The sequence below is a fragment of the Squalius cephalus genome, assembly GCF_949319135.1.
Source record: "Squalius cephalus genome assembly, chromosome: 12".
NCBI classification, from domain to species: Eukaryota; Metazoa; Chordata; class Actinopteri; order Cypriniformes; family Leuciscidae; genus Squalius; species Squalius cephalus.
The window spans coordinates 35,141,433-35,160,889 of NC_137133.1; the positions used below are offsets into that span (position 1 = coordinate 35,141,433).

The 19,457-nt window shown below is 38.0% G+C and overlaps 1 protein-coding gene across 1 annotated transcript in view; it reads left to right on the plus strand.

Annotated features, from left to right (window-relative positions):
* The first annotated feature begins 1,521 nt into the window (after positions 1-1,521).
* The window catches only part of slc24a4b (solute carrier family 24 member 4b), a 52,015-nt gene continuing 34,079 nt past the window's right edge, over positions 1,522-19,457 (plus strand). Inside the window, exons 1-2 of the mRNA XM_079888005.1 lie at positions 1,522-2,098; positions 8,174-8,287. Of these exons, the coding sequence (XP_079744131.1) occupies positions 1,918-2,098; positions 8,174-8,287 (295 nt within the window). The 5' untranslated portion in view covers positions 1,522-1,917. The remainder of the gene's footprint in view (positions 2,099-8,173; positions 8,288-19,457) is intronic.

Below are 19,457 nucleotides of genomic sequence, written 5' to 3' on the forward strand. Positions count from 1 at the left end.
GGGTTAGTGTAAGTGAGTGTGTGTGTTTGTGTGTGTGTGCGTGCGTATGTGAGTGTGTGTATGTGTATATGTATGTGTATGTGATGGGCAGGTTTATGGGTCGGGTTAGTGTAAGTGTGTGTGTGTGTGTGTGTGTGCGTGCGTGCGTGCGTGCGTGCATGCGTGCGTGTGTGTGTGTGTATGTGTATGTGTATGTGATGGGCAGGTTTAGGGGTCGGGTTAGTGTAAGTGTGTGTGTGTGTGTGTGTGTGTGTGTGTGTGTGTGTGTGTGTGTGTGTGTGTGTGTGTGTGTGTGTGATGGGCAGGTTTAGGGGTCGGGTTAGTGTAAGGGGAAAGAATATACAGTTTGCACAGTATAAAAATCATGTCTATGGAAAGACCCAATAAAACATGGAAACAAAACACTTCCTTTAATTTTCTGTTAGGACTAGTTTGTAGCAATTTGGATATCTGTGCAAACGTGTGTTCATAAATGGTTAATGCTGTTTTATTTATAGGCTCATAAATGCCATATAGAGGTGACAATATGAAGTATGACACTGTTGATGCAGTCGTGCAGATTTCATATGTCTACACTCTAGACGAAGAACCATGCATGTCTGAAACAATCATTTGACCTTCAAGCCAAACACATGCTGTACAAACACACACTATCTATCAGTGAACACACACACACACACACACACACACACACACACACTAGAAGGAATCAGACACACTCACATTCATGTATGACCTTACTGTCACTCATTCTTAATGTAACACTTTGAGTGCATTTAACCAAAGAGTTTTCTTTTAGGTGTATAAGCTTACATGAATGTTGTAAATTACATAACTAGTTTTAAGTAGGCTAACTGTTCAAAGGTTCAGGGTCTGTAAGATGTTTTTTAAAATAAGTCTCTTCTGCTCACCAAGGCTGCATTTATTTAAACAGAAATATAGTAAAAACAGGGATATTGTGAAATATAATTATCATTTAAATAACTATTTTCTATGTGAATATGTTAAAATGTAATTTATTCCTGTGATCAAAGCTGTATTTTCAGCATCATTACTCCAGTCTTCAGTGTCACATGATCCTTCACAAATCATTCTAATATGATGATTTGCTGCTCAAGGAACATTTATGATTATTATAACTCACTTGGAACGGAAGTGTATTATTAGTGAATGTAGGCCTATATAAATTTACGACTGCATTTTTTTTTTTTTTTTTTTGATTTATAAACGCACTCATACTCAAATTATGTTTGTGTTTACTATTATTTTTGTGAATTATATGCTACTTTTGGAACTGTTTATTCAGGAATGTTCGAAATGAACAGCTTTTTAGAACTTTATAATCCGAGTTACTATAATATTCATAATAATTTACACAGTAGCCTATAAATTTGCAATACACACATACATAGCAAACTAATAATTGCGCTGATTTTTTATTTATTTTGTTCGTTTGCACTAATGCAAGTATGCATTAATGAATGTATGCATGCACATGATAACATGTGAGTGTTAAATGCCCTCACTCTCTCGGTATATAGGAGCCGTGACGCGTCGGATCCCCGTGAATGCACCGGATCGCAGCGCGTCACGTGTCTCGGGTGGACACCGGAGGAGCGCAAAGTTCCCGACGTTCAGATGGGAAGAGCAGGAACGCTTTCACAAGCAGAGGGACTGAAGGACATCACCTGAGAGCCGAGACCGATGTTATTTCCACACGCGCGCTTCACGACAGACGCACGCGACGCTGCAGGATGCATGCATGCAGGAATGTAACGTTCCCAGTGTTGTTGCAATGCGGCGGGGAGGAATCTGATGAGAGCAGGGATCTGGGACAGTGAAGGCTGGGGTTTTCTGTATCTGGATCCAGACCTCTGATCGCGCTCTCTCTACACGTCTCTCCATCAGTGCTCGACGATGACCAGCGCGGATCAGGAGCAGCATCAGGACCACACCATGACCGCGGTCTCCAAGAAATCCATCATCGCCAAGATGTTCAGAGTGCGCAAGAGGAGGGAGATGCTGCTGGCGCAGGTGTGTTTGGTCTGCAGTGTTCTGTTCGTGGCGTGGGGCATGTCCACCATCCTGACCAGGACAGGTGAGTCCGAGCGGAACCTGTCAATCAAACCCCGTGTAGTGTGGGAGAAATGTGACGGAGGGTCAATCATCTGCCCATATTGCTTCAGTGCGATTCATAAATGGGAATAGAAGAAGTGTTCAGTGTCAGAACAGCTTTTGACTGACAGTTTAAACAACATTTCCTAAAACATTGCTTATGGAATTTAGAACCACTAATTCTAAATTCCCTTTTTATTGTTCACTCTGTATTGAACTATTAATGCAATTCTATATTTATCTTAAGAGTGTTAGTGGATAAACACATCGATGTTACAGCATGAATTCTGTCATAAATTAGTGCCATTAATAACCAAGAATTAACTACAAAAAGCAAGGGTTATTTATAATTATTTAATCTAGAATTATAAATATTAATGAAATTAAGCGTGTTACTGGGATTTTCTAAATTGATTTGATCCCATTATTTCCAGATTATGTCAGAAATCCAATCTGCGTGACATTATAAAGAAATATATTAAATGGACAGCTGTCCTTATTGTGCATCATTGTGTAGACAAATATGTTTCTCAGTTCTGTGAGATGCATTAGTGGCATTATCCTGTCTGTGCATCATAAATATATTTTAAACGAGTATCTATTATTCTGTGATGTCTGTGTGCTGTGAGATGTATTTGAGGCAGATGCACCTGTTCTTATCAGGTCACCACACCAGGGCTGCCCTTCTAAACGGCGTTTATGCACATAATATGTGTAGGTAGTCGAGTCTAGGTTTTAAATGTGTGTGTGTGTTGCTCTGTCTCGTATGCCGCAGTGTGCGGAGACGGTGTGCTGGGTCCGTTATGCACACATGGTTAGATTTTGAATGCACTATTCTGTTCTGGTGATTTGTGTTTTATGACCAGAGATGCGTGTCAAGGGAGCAGTGTTGCTGTTTTGGGGCGAATGAAAGTCACATTCCTCTGATGACCTAAAACATCACCATATGAACTGAACCGCACGTGCATAACACTGAACTGATCAAAGCAAATCATGCTTTATTTATATAACCGTCATGTATCTTGCACACGTGAATTAGAATAGAATAGAATAGCATATCTCTCCCATGGCATGATGATTTTGGTTATAATAGCTTTAAACATTTTAATGTGTATGTTGAATTACCTTAAAGAGGACATATTATGTTTTTCCTCATGTTCATCTTTCTTTAGTGTGTAGTGTGTTGAGCACAAAGTCCCTCCAGCGGGAGTTCTTCTCTATATCAGTGTCAGTGTTTCTGAACTCCTGAAACGCCTCCATTGTAGTCTTGAGTTTCTTCCGGGAACGAACACGTCACAATATTCCTCATTTAAATAATTCATACGCAGAATAAAGGGGCAGGGCCTGGTTGAGTTAGTTAGTAGTGTGTTAAACTGGCGGTTATGGTAAGGGGCGGGACATTTCCTAAACACACTCGAAGCGCTTGACCAATCACAACACACTGATCCAGCCGACCAATTAGAGCACAGTGTGCTTTACAGAAGGAGGGGCTTCATAGAGACAGGAACTAAACAGGGATGTGTTTCCCGAAAGCATCGTTAACCAACTATGGTCGCAAGTTCTGTCGTTATCATCATAGTTCAACGAGTCAGTGTTTCCCGAAAACATCGTTCTAACGAACATTCGCAAACAGCATCGCAAAGTGTGTGTTTGGAACGACAGTATCGACCTGTGGTTAGAAGAGTAGTTTCTAGTTTGCATCACATGTGGACTCAATAAATCCTTATCTTGAGCAAAATAAGCAAGCTGACGTTCAGTACAACCTGTGTCTTTTATTTAGAATACATACTAATGTCATTTACATCTTTTAGTTTGTCAAGAGATTTAAAGTGTAGTTTTTGAAGAGTGCGCATGTGTGAACGTGCTCTAGTACGTAAGAACGAGCCTATGATTGAATCTGGAAATAAAGCAAAATACCTGAGAAAAATGAGAAATAGTCCTCAGATGCCATGTCTGTAACTTATAGCTAAACATTTATAGCATTAATTCAATCTCAAACAGATTCATTAAAAGTATGTATTACTCCACCACGTGCGTGACATCATTAACCAACGAGGTTGAATTACCAATTTGCGACAGTACAGTCTTGTGACTACAGTAGCTTGATTTCTTCAACTTTGCTTCAATGGTATTAAACAGCGAGTTACGGTGTTGTGTGGGTAACGCACCCTTAGAGCGTTACTGACAGACGGTGAAGAGAGGAGCCGCAACAATGGAGAATATGTCTAAAGCCTATTCTATAGAGCCCAAAAACAAAATCAAGACTTTGTAAAAGAGCATAATAGATCCTGTTTAACCCTGTTGTGTATTTATTATATACAAAGAATTTTGCTGTTACAGCAAGTACTGTATTTTACAGAAGAATTGATTTCCCCCCCAAAAAAGTTAACATTTGTTCATTAAGAAGTGACGTGAGCACATCACTGTTAGGACAGCAGTCTGAGAATGTTTCATTAATTTAATTTTAATTAAGAAAACAATCAGTTCCTGTTTATACTGTAAATTCTAAATAATTCGACTTCTCGTTCACTTGTTTGCCTCTGTAAAGTGAAGTGTTGCACGTCACACAGTGTGTCCTGGGCTGATCTTGTGTTCACAGACACACGAGTGTTCAGATTTCATGAAAGATTTATTCATCTGAATCTTTTATAGCAGCCTTCCAAATCTGGTTAAAAAATCATTACAATTGTCCAAATGTGCATGCATAATTCACCGCCATAATGTGGTGTTTGCCAGGGTGTTGTTATGCAGATGTTCTGGGTGATTTCTGCTTAATGATCCAAGTCAAAACCCTCAAATGTCTCGATGTGACTCGGATCCCTCCTTCAGGAAGGGTTTCGTCTGCATGTCTATCATCCACCGAGTGAAAAGTCTGATCTAGACAAGCGCAAACAAGCCGCTCGATCTGAGGTATCACTCATGCCTGTGGCTCACACTGAAAAGTAATGCTCAAATTAAATGTAAGCCTTCTGCATCAAACACAAAGACGTTAATTACAGTAAAAACAAGAAGCTTAAAAGATTATTCTCCACTGATACCGTACAGACAATAGTAAATCTGTTTCGACGCACGACGTTTACCGTCAGAAACATGAATGTCTGTTCTTGACAATAACTTGAAAGCATGTGTGTGTGTGTGAACGTCAGACTCAGTGCCTTTATAATGGTTCAGGAACGAAAGATCAAAGACAGAGAGAATATATGCAACCCTCCCTTTTGAATCAGGCAGATCCTGTTTTCCTCTTGTAGCTTGAGGAGAAAAGAAAAGCAATACTGTCACTCATATTTGTCCCTGTTTTTCCTCATTTTATGTTTTATTTTTTCCCTATCAAAACAAGGTTGGAAAGTGAAAACGCTCTCTTTTATTTGCATGCTTGTTCTGAACTGTTCCAGAGCTCTGAGATTGAGTTCTTTTGTGAAACGGCTTTGTCCTGGAGCTAGTCAGGTAGTCCATGAGTGTCTCATCAGCATTTCAGGACAGTCGTTTTGGGCTGAATTTGGGCCGGTTTAGTTTAATTGACACCCTGCGATTGAACCAAAAACCTGCCGTGGAGCAAACGCTGCCGGCGCCACTCACTCATTCAGAAAAGAAAATGATTCATTTATATTATAGTAGAGCACATTAAAGAAAAATGTTTTCTGCGTTATTGCTTTATGCCTGAAAAATGAACATTCAGTGGGCGGGATCATGCAGGATTCTGTGCTGTCACTCAAATACATTGAAGCCAATGAGGTTCAGCTCTTTACGCCTGTATAGACCTTATGCACCAGAGAAACGAGGGCGCCGCCATCTTTAGAATATTGTCTTTGAACTTCCGTTTTTGCGGTCGCTCGTATATTTCGATGGCATTGCTGTCCAGGAGTAATTAGCTTTTGAAGTGGATTTACTTAAAGGAGAACTCCGGTCAATTTTAACATTGAGCTCATTTTTTTGTAAATTAGGAGTGCTGTCAGTACAGAGAACAACGACAAAAATCGGTGTTGCCTACACCGTGTTATCCTCTTTTTAAAATTTGCACCCTGTTGACTTCAATGGGGCAAGTTTTAAACCTGCTTTTAGCCTCTTAACATCCTTGATGTGTCATTACAAGTGCACAGGTCATGTGAGTGATTCCTTCGGAGTGAACGCGGGTCAATCTGACTGCAGTAGATGTGAAAGATATGAATAAAAATGATGTTTATTTAGCCAGCGCACATACCTGTATTTACATCCTGTTTTCGGTCGAAGTCCAGAGTAATCGATTGTCGAGTTCACGTGCATTGGTTTAGTACCTATGATCACGCGCGTGAACTCGACAATCGATTACTCTGGACTTCGACCGAAAACAGGATGTAAATACAGGTATGTGCGCTGGCTAAATAAACATCATTTTTATTCATATCTTTCACATCTACTGCAGTCAGATTCACCCACGTTCACTCTGAAGGAATCACTCACATGACCTGTGCACTTGTAATGACACATCAAGGATGTTAAGAGGCTAAAAGCAGGTTTAGTACTTGCCCCATTGAAGTCAACAGGGTGCAAATTTTAAAAAGAGGATAACACGGTGTAGGCAACACTGATTTTTGTCATTGTTCTCTGTATTGACAGCACTCCAAATGTACAAAAAAATGAGCTCAGTGTTAAAATTGACCGGAGTTCTCCTTTAATGTAAAGTTAACGAAAGTTATCATGAGGATTGTAATGTTTAAAGCAGATGTCTTAACAAATATCAGTCGACCGGGAAGATTTTGAAATGAGCCGTTCATTCATAAATACGCAAGATCGCTGTGAAAATACAGACCGGAAGACAAAAGACAACGAGCGCTGCGCTGAAAAGGGGCGGAGCTACATAAGGTCTATAGTAGGCTAGCTTGTGTTGAATTCAGCAGTATATAATTCTATTCTGATGGTGGTAGAAACAATATTTAATATTTATGGTTAGTATTTTAAATAATATTTAAGGTTAAAGTCTACATTTATGTGAATAAAGTCGATTATAAGACGTCGACTAGTCGCTGATGGCGTCATTAATGAAGAAATAAGCCTGAACCTCGAGCCGATCGAGTCTCAAACGCGGGTTTTCTTGTTCACAGTTATAATATTAATCATAATGTTAAGGCATTTGACATTTTGATCAGTTCTTTTGTCTTTTGGTCGTTATATTTCTCACAGATTTCTGCTCGTTCTAAATCAGATCTAGATAAAGTACAGACACAGTAAAGATTTATATGAATGCATTAGTGAGAGAGCGATTGCGTGTGAATTAATTCTGCCTGGCAGCGTCTCTCTTTAATAATGGTGAAGCTGTGGGATTTAGTTACTAAGAAATATATGCTAGAACTTTTCAGTTTCTAAGATATTTTCTTGATAAATCACAGAACAGTGTTGACAATACATTTCTGCACTACTGGCAATTTTTTTTGTGTGTGAATTCAATAATATTATTGATTCAACCTCACTGACACTAACAGATGAGAATAAAATATGAAGAAAAATGATGCTTACTTTGCAACATCAATACTATTATTGAACCAAATTGAATTAACATTGACTTGATGACACTATTGTCTTCTGTAGAGCTTTTTATAGCTGAATTAAACTAATTTCATAATTGATGAACTTTGCAACATTGAATCAACATTGATTCTGAAGAGCAGCTTTACAGCTACAATTGAATTTGTTTCATAACTGATGAATTTTACAACATTATTTTCCTGTTTATTAATGCTAAGCTGCTGTATAAAGCGCTATATACTAGTTTTATCTAATATTTTAATTTCTATATTTATTTATGGTTAATATTTAGATTAATATGAATAATATATTTATAAAAATAAAATGTAAAAAAATAGTTTACCACATCAAAAAAGTTTTAAACAAGTCATTATGTTATGTTATCATAAACATATGATAAAAGTAACTCCTTATTTTTGAGAGTTATAGTCTTAAATGTGCTATTTAAAGAGATAGTTCACCCAAAAATGAAAACCTAACCATTTATCATGTTGTTCCAAACCCATATATCTTTCTTTCTTCGTTGTGTAGTGATTTGACCGATGTTTTTTTTTTCTAGGTCATGGCATGATTGTGGAGGAGTCTGATATGGAATCACATGACCACTGGGGGCGACGGCTGATGTCATCGACGCCCGATAATGTGACGGAGGAGAAAAACTGCACAGAGCCAGGTGAGGTGATATCATCATCTCTGAACAAATGCCTTCGGAGAGCAGATCGCATTCTTTACATCTCTTGCTAAACCAAATGATCTGGGCATGAAGGTTTGGTGATTATAAAATACTTAAATGCTTAAAAATACGGTTTAACAGTGGAATTCATGAAAACTACATTACCATGATGCTAAATAGAAAATTACACCAATTGGAGAGTTGCAGAAAGCAAATTGCGTCAAAAGTTTATGCAAGGCTATGCAAATGATGTATTTGTGTCAATCTATGCTGTTAAATATTTATGTAATCATAAATTGACATAACTTAAAATATATTGTTTCTGTAGATGTAATAAACATCTTTAAATGAATAGTTTTATATTTCTCAATGGCTTTTAAAGGGGTGGTAAAATGCCCTTTTCACAAGATGTTAAATAAGTCTCTGATGTCCCCAGAGTGTGTGTGTGAAGTTTTAGCTCAAAATACCCCACAGATATTTTTATATAGCATGTTAAAGTTGTCAATTTTTGAGGGTGAGCAAAAATGCACCGTTTTGTGTATGTTCCTTTAAATGCAAATGAGCTGCTGCTCCCGGCACAGGGGGCGGAGCTTCAACAGCTTGCACTCACACAGACATGCACTGAAAATTTCAAAAACTTTTAGCCTTTTATGTCCAAACCGGAGTCAGACAAAGATGGAGAGACTCAAGAAGAAGTGACAACATGTAGAAGCAACAGGACATTTCTGAATGGTTAGTTGATGAATTTATGAAGCTTATGTGTAGTTATCTTCTAGTCATTGATTAGCATATTCTGTCATGATAATCTATAAATCTCATTCCCGGGGGTGGGGTTTATGTAAATTTTAGGGTTGGTGATGTCACTAACCCGGGAGGAATGTGGTGTAGTCTCTACCAGCGTTTGTTGTAATCCTTAAAAAGCGATTTCTTTAAAAGCAAATATCTCCCTTTGCTTTGAACTTTGAGCGTCGTAACTTTGCAGATGTTGTTTATGCTCAAACAGCAACATTACACACTAACTAAAGTTAGAAAAGTCAAATCATAATCAACCACCCCTTTAATTCAATTGTCATTCTCAATGCTTCATGGGATTGTAGTTCTTTCCCTCATTAAAGCTCACAGTCGTGTAAAAACTGTGTTTTGCTTCAAATCAATGTTTGTAGTGTTGTGATTCACCTTGTAGCTGGTTGGTTTGGTTCATGACTTATAATGCTTTTTTAAAATCCCTATGGGAAAAATACTTCTGGAACCAACGTCACGGAAAAAGTGGTCGAACACTAATGCATAATAAATTGTAGTTTTAAAATGATTCAGTGATTCGTTCACAAATGGCTGCCATTTTACAACCTCAGTGTTTTCAGTTTGTTCAGTTCCCCATTTTTCTCTTTTTGTATGGATCATAAGTGTGTAGATGATTGTAATGACGTGCCAGAGCTGTTGGACTGAGCTTTTAGGACTGTTTTTTTTATTTATTTTTTGACCATATGCATTTGCTTTGGTGTTTTTGCACACATGCTAATTTTCTACATTTAGGTTCTTTGAGACGCCACTAATGACCCACCAGGAATTATCTTCAGTTTTTGGTTAATCAGCAGATGGAAAACTTCACAGAAGTGCGTTAAAGTGTGCAGTAAGAGCTTTGACGAGATTTGAACTCCACGTCAGGCTGTTTTTGTAACTCTAGTGAGATTTAAGGTTTAATGTGACTTTGCTGTTCACTTGTGGAAGTTTTAATCAGCTTTGGGCCGGAGAGAAAGGCCTGCGTTTAGCTGACACTCGTTTTCTTCGGAGTGCACTCTTTCCCGGACTTACGGCTGTTATTCCGACTGCGGTTGTTCTCATTAAATTCTTTCGAAACCCAAATTAAATATCTAATTTTAGCTGTGGATGTTCTGTTTGTTCAGCTTTATACATTTTAAGTCAGGCATAATTTATAAGCGAATCTGCACTGAGGTGTTTGATGTCGCTCGTCTTTATGACTGTGGAACTTCATTTCAAGCGTATTCAAGCATATTCAAGGATATTCAAGCATTTTCATGCATTTTCAAGCATATTCAAGCATATCCAAGCATATTCAAGTCATTTGACCTGTGTTAGGCCCCGTTTACATCTGGTGTTTTAATCCGTCTTTTTTGTCCACTTTCATCCACTTCTGTCCTGATTTCTTTGACGGGAGGGTCTATGGGCGGATGAATGTGTGGGTTTTTCCAGATCTTTCGATCTAATGGATGAAATAAGCTCACGCAATTTACACATGAACATGACCGGAGAAAAGAGAAAAACACACGGAGAGCATCAGCTTTAGTTTCTGCTCTGACAGCCGAAAGACCAGCCGAACGCTGTGAGTGTGTGTTAGAAATCAGGAATGGAGAGAGAACATTGTGCTTGGCACATTTTTCATCTTCAAACCAAACTTGAATCTTCAGCCGACAGAGTTTAAATCCCTTCCGGATAGAGCTCTTTTCATAATGTTTATGCATCAGGTCAGTAAGAGGAGAGGAGACGGTCTTTTGTGGCTGTTTAAACACATTCGACATCATGAGTGTTTACACTACGAAAGCAATCCGACTAGCTCAAACCGTTTTACACCCCTGTATTTAGCGTCGTCCACTTGTGATCCGATTGACCAAAACGCATCTTAATAACAGGTGTAAACAGGGCCTTAGTGGTAGTTTAATTATAACATATTCTTTCAGATTCAAACATTCAGTTTGACATAAACTGTATCAGACAGTGACTGTTGCATGTGAGACAGCAATGTTTCGCTCCTCACAACTGATTCTAACAACTTGTTTGGCATTAGTATTTTGCTAAGATAACAACATGATCCATCATAAAAATGCAACTAGCACTCTTTAAAAATAAATGTTTTCACAGTGATGCCATAGAAGAACCATTTTTGGTTCAACGAGGAACTTTTCAGCAATCAGTTCAGCTTTGAAAGCATTAGATCCCACCCTTACTTCAGAGCGTCTCTAAAGCCACGCTTCCTTCAAAACACATGAACGTGTACAACAGAGATGAGAGGCATTAAATTACCTCATGTCTCGATGCACATAACATTACAATTATAATGAATGTAAACAACTTACAGAGCTCGGAAGTGCTGCAGATTCAATTCGGCATTGATAGTGTTGATAGTGTAAATCCGAGTCTGAGATATACTGTAAGTACATGCTTTTAAGCCCCCCTGTGGTGAAAATCAAGCTTTTAATCTTGTTTATATGTCTATGTGGTGTTTTTAATATGCTTTAAGACAAACCATGTGTAAATTCATAAGTCGACAGCATTGCTGAGTATTTCCTCCTTAAAACTGCAGTGAACCAAAGACAGTCTCAAAAACACACTTTGAAATCACTGGTGTTTCTGACGTCACAAACTACCTTGTAACCAATCAGATCAACGTGTGATCGTCAACCAGTGGATCTCTGAGCTGAGGGAGTGAGTGGAGGCGGGGCTCATTTGCATATTCATAGAACTGCGTATACTAAATGAGGCAAGGGGGTCGAGTTACACTCAAGCTATTTTAAGGCATGAAGGAAAAAACTAGTTTTGGTGATCAAAGATTAGTTTTAAGTGATACAATTATTGACTACAGGGGGATTTTAATATTTAGACTTCTATTATTGATTGCTATCATGATGTGAAAAGAGTTTCAACCAGAATAACAAAAATTGTTTATGAATTAAAGTATTTTTTTCTTAGTGTGAAGAACATTTTAAAGGGGTGGTTGATTATGATTTGACTTTTCTAACTTTAGTTAGTGTGTAATGTTGCTGTTTGATCATAAACAACATCTGCAAAGTTACGACGCTCAAAGTTCAAAGCAAAGGGAGATATTTGCTGTTAAAGAAATCGCTTTTTAAGGACTACAACAAACGGCTGGTAGAGACTACACCACATTCCTCCCGGGTTAGTGACATCACCAACCCTAGAATTTACATAAACCCCGCCCCCTGAACACGATTTATAGATTATCCAGACAGAATATGCTAATCAATGACTAGAAGATAACTACACATAAGCTACATAAATTCATCAACTAACCATTCAGAAATGTTGTCTACATGTTTTCACTTCTTCTTGAATCTCTCCATCTTTCTGACTTCGGTTTGAACAATGTTCAGTGCATGTCTGTGTGAGTGCAAGCTTTTGAAGCTCCGCTCTCTGTGCCGGGAGCAGCAGCTCATTTGCATTTAAAGGGACAGACACAAAAACGGTGTGTTTTTGCTCACCCTCAAAAAGTGACAACTTTAACATGCTATATAAAAATATCTGTGGGGTATTTTGAGCTAAAACTTCACACACACACACTCTGGGGACATCAAAGACTTATTTTAGATCTTGTGAAAAGGGCATTACACCACTCCTTTAATAAAATAAAGAACATTTTTCCACTACAATGACATTTTTGTGCAATTAAAAAAAAAAGGTTCTTCAGCCTTTAATGCTAATAAAGAAGGTTTTGAGGTTTGAGCAAGAGTCACGTTTTGTTCATGACTTGCGGTTCATCTTTGTCGGTACGTGAGCTGCAGGTCAGCTATTTTTAACATTTAAACTTTTGCATTTTTAATTCTTTTTTGACTGTTCAATCATCCAGCAAAGAGAACGGGAGAAGCTGGCTTCAAGTAACTCAGGATTTTCCTTCCAGTCGACATATTTCTGAAATAAAAACGCTTATCTGTAAAACTCCAGTGACGGCGCACCTCTGAATCTGCAGCTCTCCGTTTGTCTTTCTCACCTCGTACTTTTGCCACTAAGTTTTCAATCTGAGTTGCAGTGTGCCAGTTGACAAGATTACAAGCTGGAAATCTTGTAATCTCTAAAGATTACAGTTTACTCTTTCCTTCTCTTCTTCAGCATGTAGTGCAAACGGCGATGAGATCCTGTTTCTCTCTTCTTCACCTTCTTCATGGCCTCATTTTCGTGTTTTATGTCGTCTATGACAATGCAGCTTTAATATCAAATTCGATTTTGTGTGCTTTTTGGCCATGCGTGTTTTGTTGCTAACCTTTGTATCATGTTGCTAGGGTCTTTCGAGTGTTTTTTAAGGAATTTTAAATGTCTAATGTAAAATATCAAGTGTAAATGTAATGGTCATTTTCGTGGTGCAAGAAGATTGTAAGAACGTTGCCTGGTCTGATGAGTCTGGAGTTCTGCTGTCATTCAGATGTTCGTGTCAGAATTTGGTGAAAACAACATGAAAGCATGGATGATCCTGTCTTGTATCAGTGGTTCAGGTGCTGATGCTGTAATGGGTGTTTATTAACACACTTTGGGCTCTTAGTACCAATTGAGCTTCGTTTAAACGCCACAGCCGACCTGAGTATTGTTGCTGACCGTGTCCATCTCTTTATGACCACAGTGAATCATCTTCTGATGGATACTTCTAGCAGGATAACACAAACGTCACAAAGCTCAAATCATCTCAAACTGGTTTCTTGATCATGACAGTGAGTCTCTAAACTCAAACGGCTCCACAGTCTCCAGATCTCAGTCCAATAGAGCAGATTTGAGATGTGGAGGAATGGGAGATTCACATCATGGATAATCAGACAACAAATCTGCAGCAACTATCATGACAATATGGACCAAAATCTCTGAGGAATGTTGCCAGCACCCTGTTGAATCTCTGACACAAAGAATTAAGGCAGTTTTGAAGACAAAAGCGGGTCTTACCGGTACTAGCAAGTGTATCTAATAAAGTGACCGGTGAGTGTGTATATATGGGCATAAGGGGCAAATGAAGTAGTATTTTATTTCTGTCAGGTCCACTATCGTCAAATACGAATGACCATTAGCATATAGTTAGGATTGGCGGTATGGTTCTGTTCTGGGCAGCCTAGCATGGATAAGAGCAGCAATAGGGTAAACAGAACAGAACCAATACAAATTTATTGCAGATATGTCAATATTTTAATGTACAACATAATTCTTGAATTTATTCTGATTCGAGGGGAATCAAAATGCCAAATCCTGACTGACGAGAGGTGGAGCTGGGGAGGGAGGAGGGTAATTCGCTCCTGTGAAACGCGATAGCTGTTGATAATACTGAAGGAGCTTATATATGTGTACAGTGATGGTGAATTTGATTTCATCAAGTACAACATGTTCCTGGATCAACATCTTTGTTGATCCTGGAACAACATTCCAAACAACCAATCAAATTTGAGGGACAAGTTTATAGTTTATGTCAAGTTTAGACTTACAACCAGGGTTAGGTGCTTCTACATCAGTGTTGTTCACCCATTATTTCCCTCTGAATTAAGGGATAAGTAATGGGTTATGTTAGGTTTAGGGGTGAGGATAGGGTTAGGATTACATTTCTGTTCTGAAATGTTCCAGGATCAGCAAAATATGTTGATCCAGGAATTGGATTCTTACTTGGCAAAATCACGGTGACCATACAGTGATAGGCGACGTATTCCTAGGTAGACGTGGATGTATAATAATGTAAATCATGGTTACAGAGAGTGTGAAGTGATATGGCATTCGAGTCATGTAATAAGTCGTATGGTCCTGTATGCAGATTTGTGTTATGAAATGATGTATTTTCTCTCAGTGGGGATGTTTGCTCTGTGTTATGTAAGTCAGGGCTGTGTGGATATACTCTGCACATTTAACAAGCTGCTTTTGGCCTAAAAAGTTGGTTTCACAGAAAAAGTGAAACACATTTCGTTTGCGATGAGACTGAGGGCAGTTGTTCTGGTACCGGTCAGTGATGAGTCAGCGTCACAAAGCCTGGAGTCATCAGTCTGAGCTCAGAGCAACTGTGTGTCCTTTAACCCCCTCCGTCAGACATTTCAGAGCACAGATTATGTGCATTTATACTAGGAATGGCTCTGGACTTGTTCATTAGTGAGTTTATCTGATTAATTTAGAGACGAAACTTCTTGGAAAAGGGTTTTTAGTGCGCTGACAGTGTAACGTTGAAAATCTCTCGAATTTATACTTTGTTTCATACTAAGTGTGTTGAGACCGTATTTAATCACTTGGCTGTACTAAGCTCATGAATATTAATGAGGCAAATGTTTAATTTATGATTTGTTATATTCTAGCACTGCACTGTTTTATACTGTAGGCCTGGAGCTGAGGTTCATAACTCCACTTAAGTGGTTAAAACAGTGCAAACCACTTTTCAAAATAACAACATTGCTTTAAAGGTGCTCTAAGCGATGTCACGCGTTTTTTAGGCTGAAACATTTTTTGTCACATCCAGCAAACATCTCCTCACTATCCGCTCGCTGTCTGTCCCCTGAACACACTGTGAAGAAACGCGGTCTCTGTAGACAGCCCAGGCTCCACAAACGGCAAGAAAAACAAACTGGCCCAGCCTGGACCACGAAACATAACAAACAGTGTTGCAGACAATAACCGACAAGAATGATTTGGGGGTGGGGGTTGGGGGGTTGGGGGGTTTGGGGGGTTAGTGCAGTGCACATGAAGGGGGGTGTGGGGGGTGGAGGAGAGAGAAGCATGAAGAGGGAAGTTAGCTAGAGGAGAGATGTCCTAGACAACGACTAACGTTAAAACTTTATATTCTTGAAAATTTTGATATGGCCGACACACGACCAAAGAGACGACGTTCCGATGAACAAAGAAGAGGGAAAAGGAGAAGGAACGCGGAGTCCCGAATTTACATCGGAAAAACGTTCAAAAGGTGGCGAGAACTCCGCCGGCAGAAGAGCTTCCAATCCGACATTCAGGCGGCTCTGTTTCTGCTGGACAGGGTAAATCCAGTTTGTTTTTCTAAATGGTTCATGACTGTTTCAGGAAGCACGGAAGGGAGGGGGAGGGGACGGGGACGGGATGAGGAGGAGGGAGGGTCGAGCTAGCCTCCGTTTTATTTGACAATACTTTGAATGTCAACAAGAAGTGACGTAACCCAACATCGCTTCGAGCACCTTTAGCCCAGGGTTAAAAATGGTAAACCAATGATTAAGAATAATTAAAAGCTTTTTTAGTTACAATTATTATTAATTTATGTTATGGTTCTAGAATTATTTTTAGTTTGTAAAATAATCTAGATTTATGTGGTTCTAACTTGTATTATATGAATAAGTTCCAGATTATTTGTGAATTAAGCTGAGTCATTCTTCTCTCTCTCTCTCTCTCTCTCTCTCTCTCTCTCTCTCTCTCTCTCTCGCTCTCTCTCTGCTCTATTACTTCATTATTTAGTTCATTACACACTTGAGCCGTTTGATTTCTCTGCACTGGCCTCTTCTGCTGATGACACTCAAAGTTCACTGGATTCACACTACACACAGACACACACACACACACACACACACACACACGCACACACACACATACACGCGCACACACACACACACACACACACACACACACACACACACACACACACACACACACACACACACACACACACACACACACACGTACAGCTCTGTGGACATTTTTGTATTAAACCTGAGCTTTATTATTTATATGTATATGGTATTAAAATAATACTTAAAACATATGAATTGTGAATATTTAAAGCCTTGCTTCTTTATAAGGACATCAGTTCATTTATAAAGAGGTCTAATATAATTCATGAACATGTAAATTATGGATAATATAATATAATATAATATAATATAATATAATATAATATAATATAATATAATATAATATAATAATACATAATAGTAATAATAATATGATGAAGAAATATATTAAAATAAAAATTCTATTACATAATTAAAATAAATAATAATTACATAATTAATAATATTATTCAATTTTGATCAAAATTAATGAATGACTGATTACAAGTTTAATTATATAATAATACAATGATGGTTAATATCATTATTATTATAATTTCATTTATAATTTCTATTTTCATATATATATATTTTTCATATATACATCTTATATATTATTATTATTTATTGTATAGTTTCTTTTTTAATTTATGAATTATATATATTATGTAATATTATATTTTGCATATATTACATATTAAAACAAAATATTATAATTTTACAATAAATGTACATTTCATCAAACTGTATATAGCATTTTCTGGGTGTATTTTAAACATATTTTAAATACATTTCAACGTGTTCTAGTTCTGCAAGTGCATTCATTAAGCGTCCAGCGCTGCGAACTCATTCTGTTATCTGTGCAGATGCGGTTCTGTTTTCTCCGTAAGCCTTTTGATTTTGTAAAGAGCTTGTGTCGGTTCACACATGAGTCTGCAACAGATGTCCCATCTACTGATCTCGCTTACGCAACACGCAAATACTTTTGAAAGACTACAGGATTAGACGTTAATTGCATTATATTGTAACATGACAGCATGTAAAATTCATCCTTTTAAACTTCATTGTTATGAACGATGCTGCAAATCATCAAGTTACATGTTGATTTTCAGACCAGACTTGAATTGCACTTACAAACCCATTGATTTACATGCTTTTTTTGTGATATTTATAATAGAAAGAGTTACAGAACCAGGTTTAGGGATATTGATCACTAATTATTGCTAAAGAAATGCCCAAGGTCATGGCATTGATTCATCTCGAATGCTTTGTTTAAGTGCATGTTCCTCCTTATCTTTGGCTCTCGCTCAGCATATGGTCATGTGTAGGACACTTATCTTCACATTACTGGAAGCTGACGTGATCTTCCCAGCATGCTCAGACGGTATATTCACGCTTAGCAAAATTGGCTGCGATGATTGTAATCTTGTGAGACGCAATGAGCCAGAACACTGTGGCCAAACGTCCGTGAGCGAGCGAGGCACGTTAACCACGACACAATGGACAAACGCGCGTCCACACTGACCCATTGTGAACGCGGCGTGATGAACACAGATGAGTCTGAGTCTCGGGAGACACACATGAAGAACTGAGAGAAACACAGACTCTGATGAGGGTTTATTACAGTCCAGAAACACTCAAAGCATGTTCTTCACTCATTATGTGAATCTGCAGTGACAATTTTTGCTGCATAAAACTAAGCTATTTTTTTTAAATGCTTGATTTAGTGACATAACTCAATTCACACAGTGTTTATTGTTTAAAGATGATATTGTGAACACAATTCAATTTCCCATTATCAAAAGTTTGGGGGTCAGTACATTTTTTTAAACATTTTTTTTTTAAAGAAATTCATTCTTTTATTCAGCGAGGACACATTAAATGTATCAAAATGACAGTAAAAGCATTTATAATGTTACAAAAGGTTTCTATTTCACATAAATTCTGTTGTTTTGAACTCTATTCATTAACGAATCCTGAAAAAAATTGATCACCGTTCCCACAAAAAATTGTTTCAACATTAATAATAATCATATATGTTTCTTGATCAAATCATCATATTAGAATGATTTCTGAAGGATCATGTGACACTGAAGACTGGAGTAAAACAGGAATAAATTACATTTGAACATATATTCAAATAGAAAACAGTTATTTTAAATTGTAATAATATTGTAATCATATTTTGACTGTATTTTTGATCAAATAAATGCATTCTGGTGTGCATAATCGTATCAACCCCTAATTTTTTTAATGCTAGAGCACTATATATACTGCAGAAATAGAAAGAATAGAGTTGTAGTTTGCATTTTGAACGCCTCTTTCAATTCTCTTTACATGCTACGTGGTATTCTTCAATCATTTGCTATGAAAAGTGGCTGTTTTCTGCCATTGTTCACTCGCGATACACCAACCCACAACACTAGTGCTTTCATTAGCTTGCTTTAAATGGCAAATGTTCACTGGTTCAAGGGCACTTGCTGTCCTTTGTTTTGCTGGACATGCTCCTAAAAAACACATGACGCCTTGTCATGCAAAGCTGTTCCGTTTCTGGATTTCATCGTGATTATTGTTACTCTAATTACAAGCTTAATCACATTAACATAATCACAGTACTCTGTTCAGCACGGTTGTAGATGTGTGAAAACAGACGGACGAAGGATTTATTGATCATTTAAGATGAAGCTCTAATCACTGCATCCCTTCGTGTTTTCAGACCAGGAATATCGATGCACTGTAAAACTACAGTGAGAGCATGTGTGATGAACTGGAGCATTAAAGTCACCTTCACCTGTGCAGGAGTGGACTCTCTGCTATTCTTAGAGCCGGCTGAGCACAGCGTTGACTCATGGCGAGGGCCGGGCTGCTTTCGCATGTTTTGGCATTTATAATGACGTCCT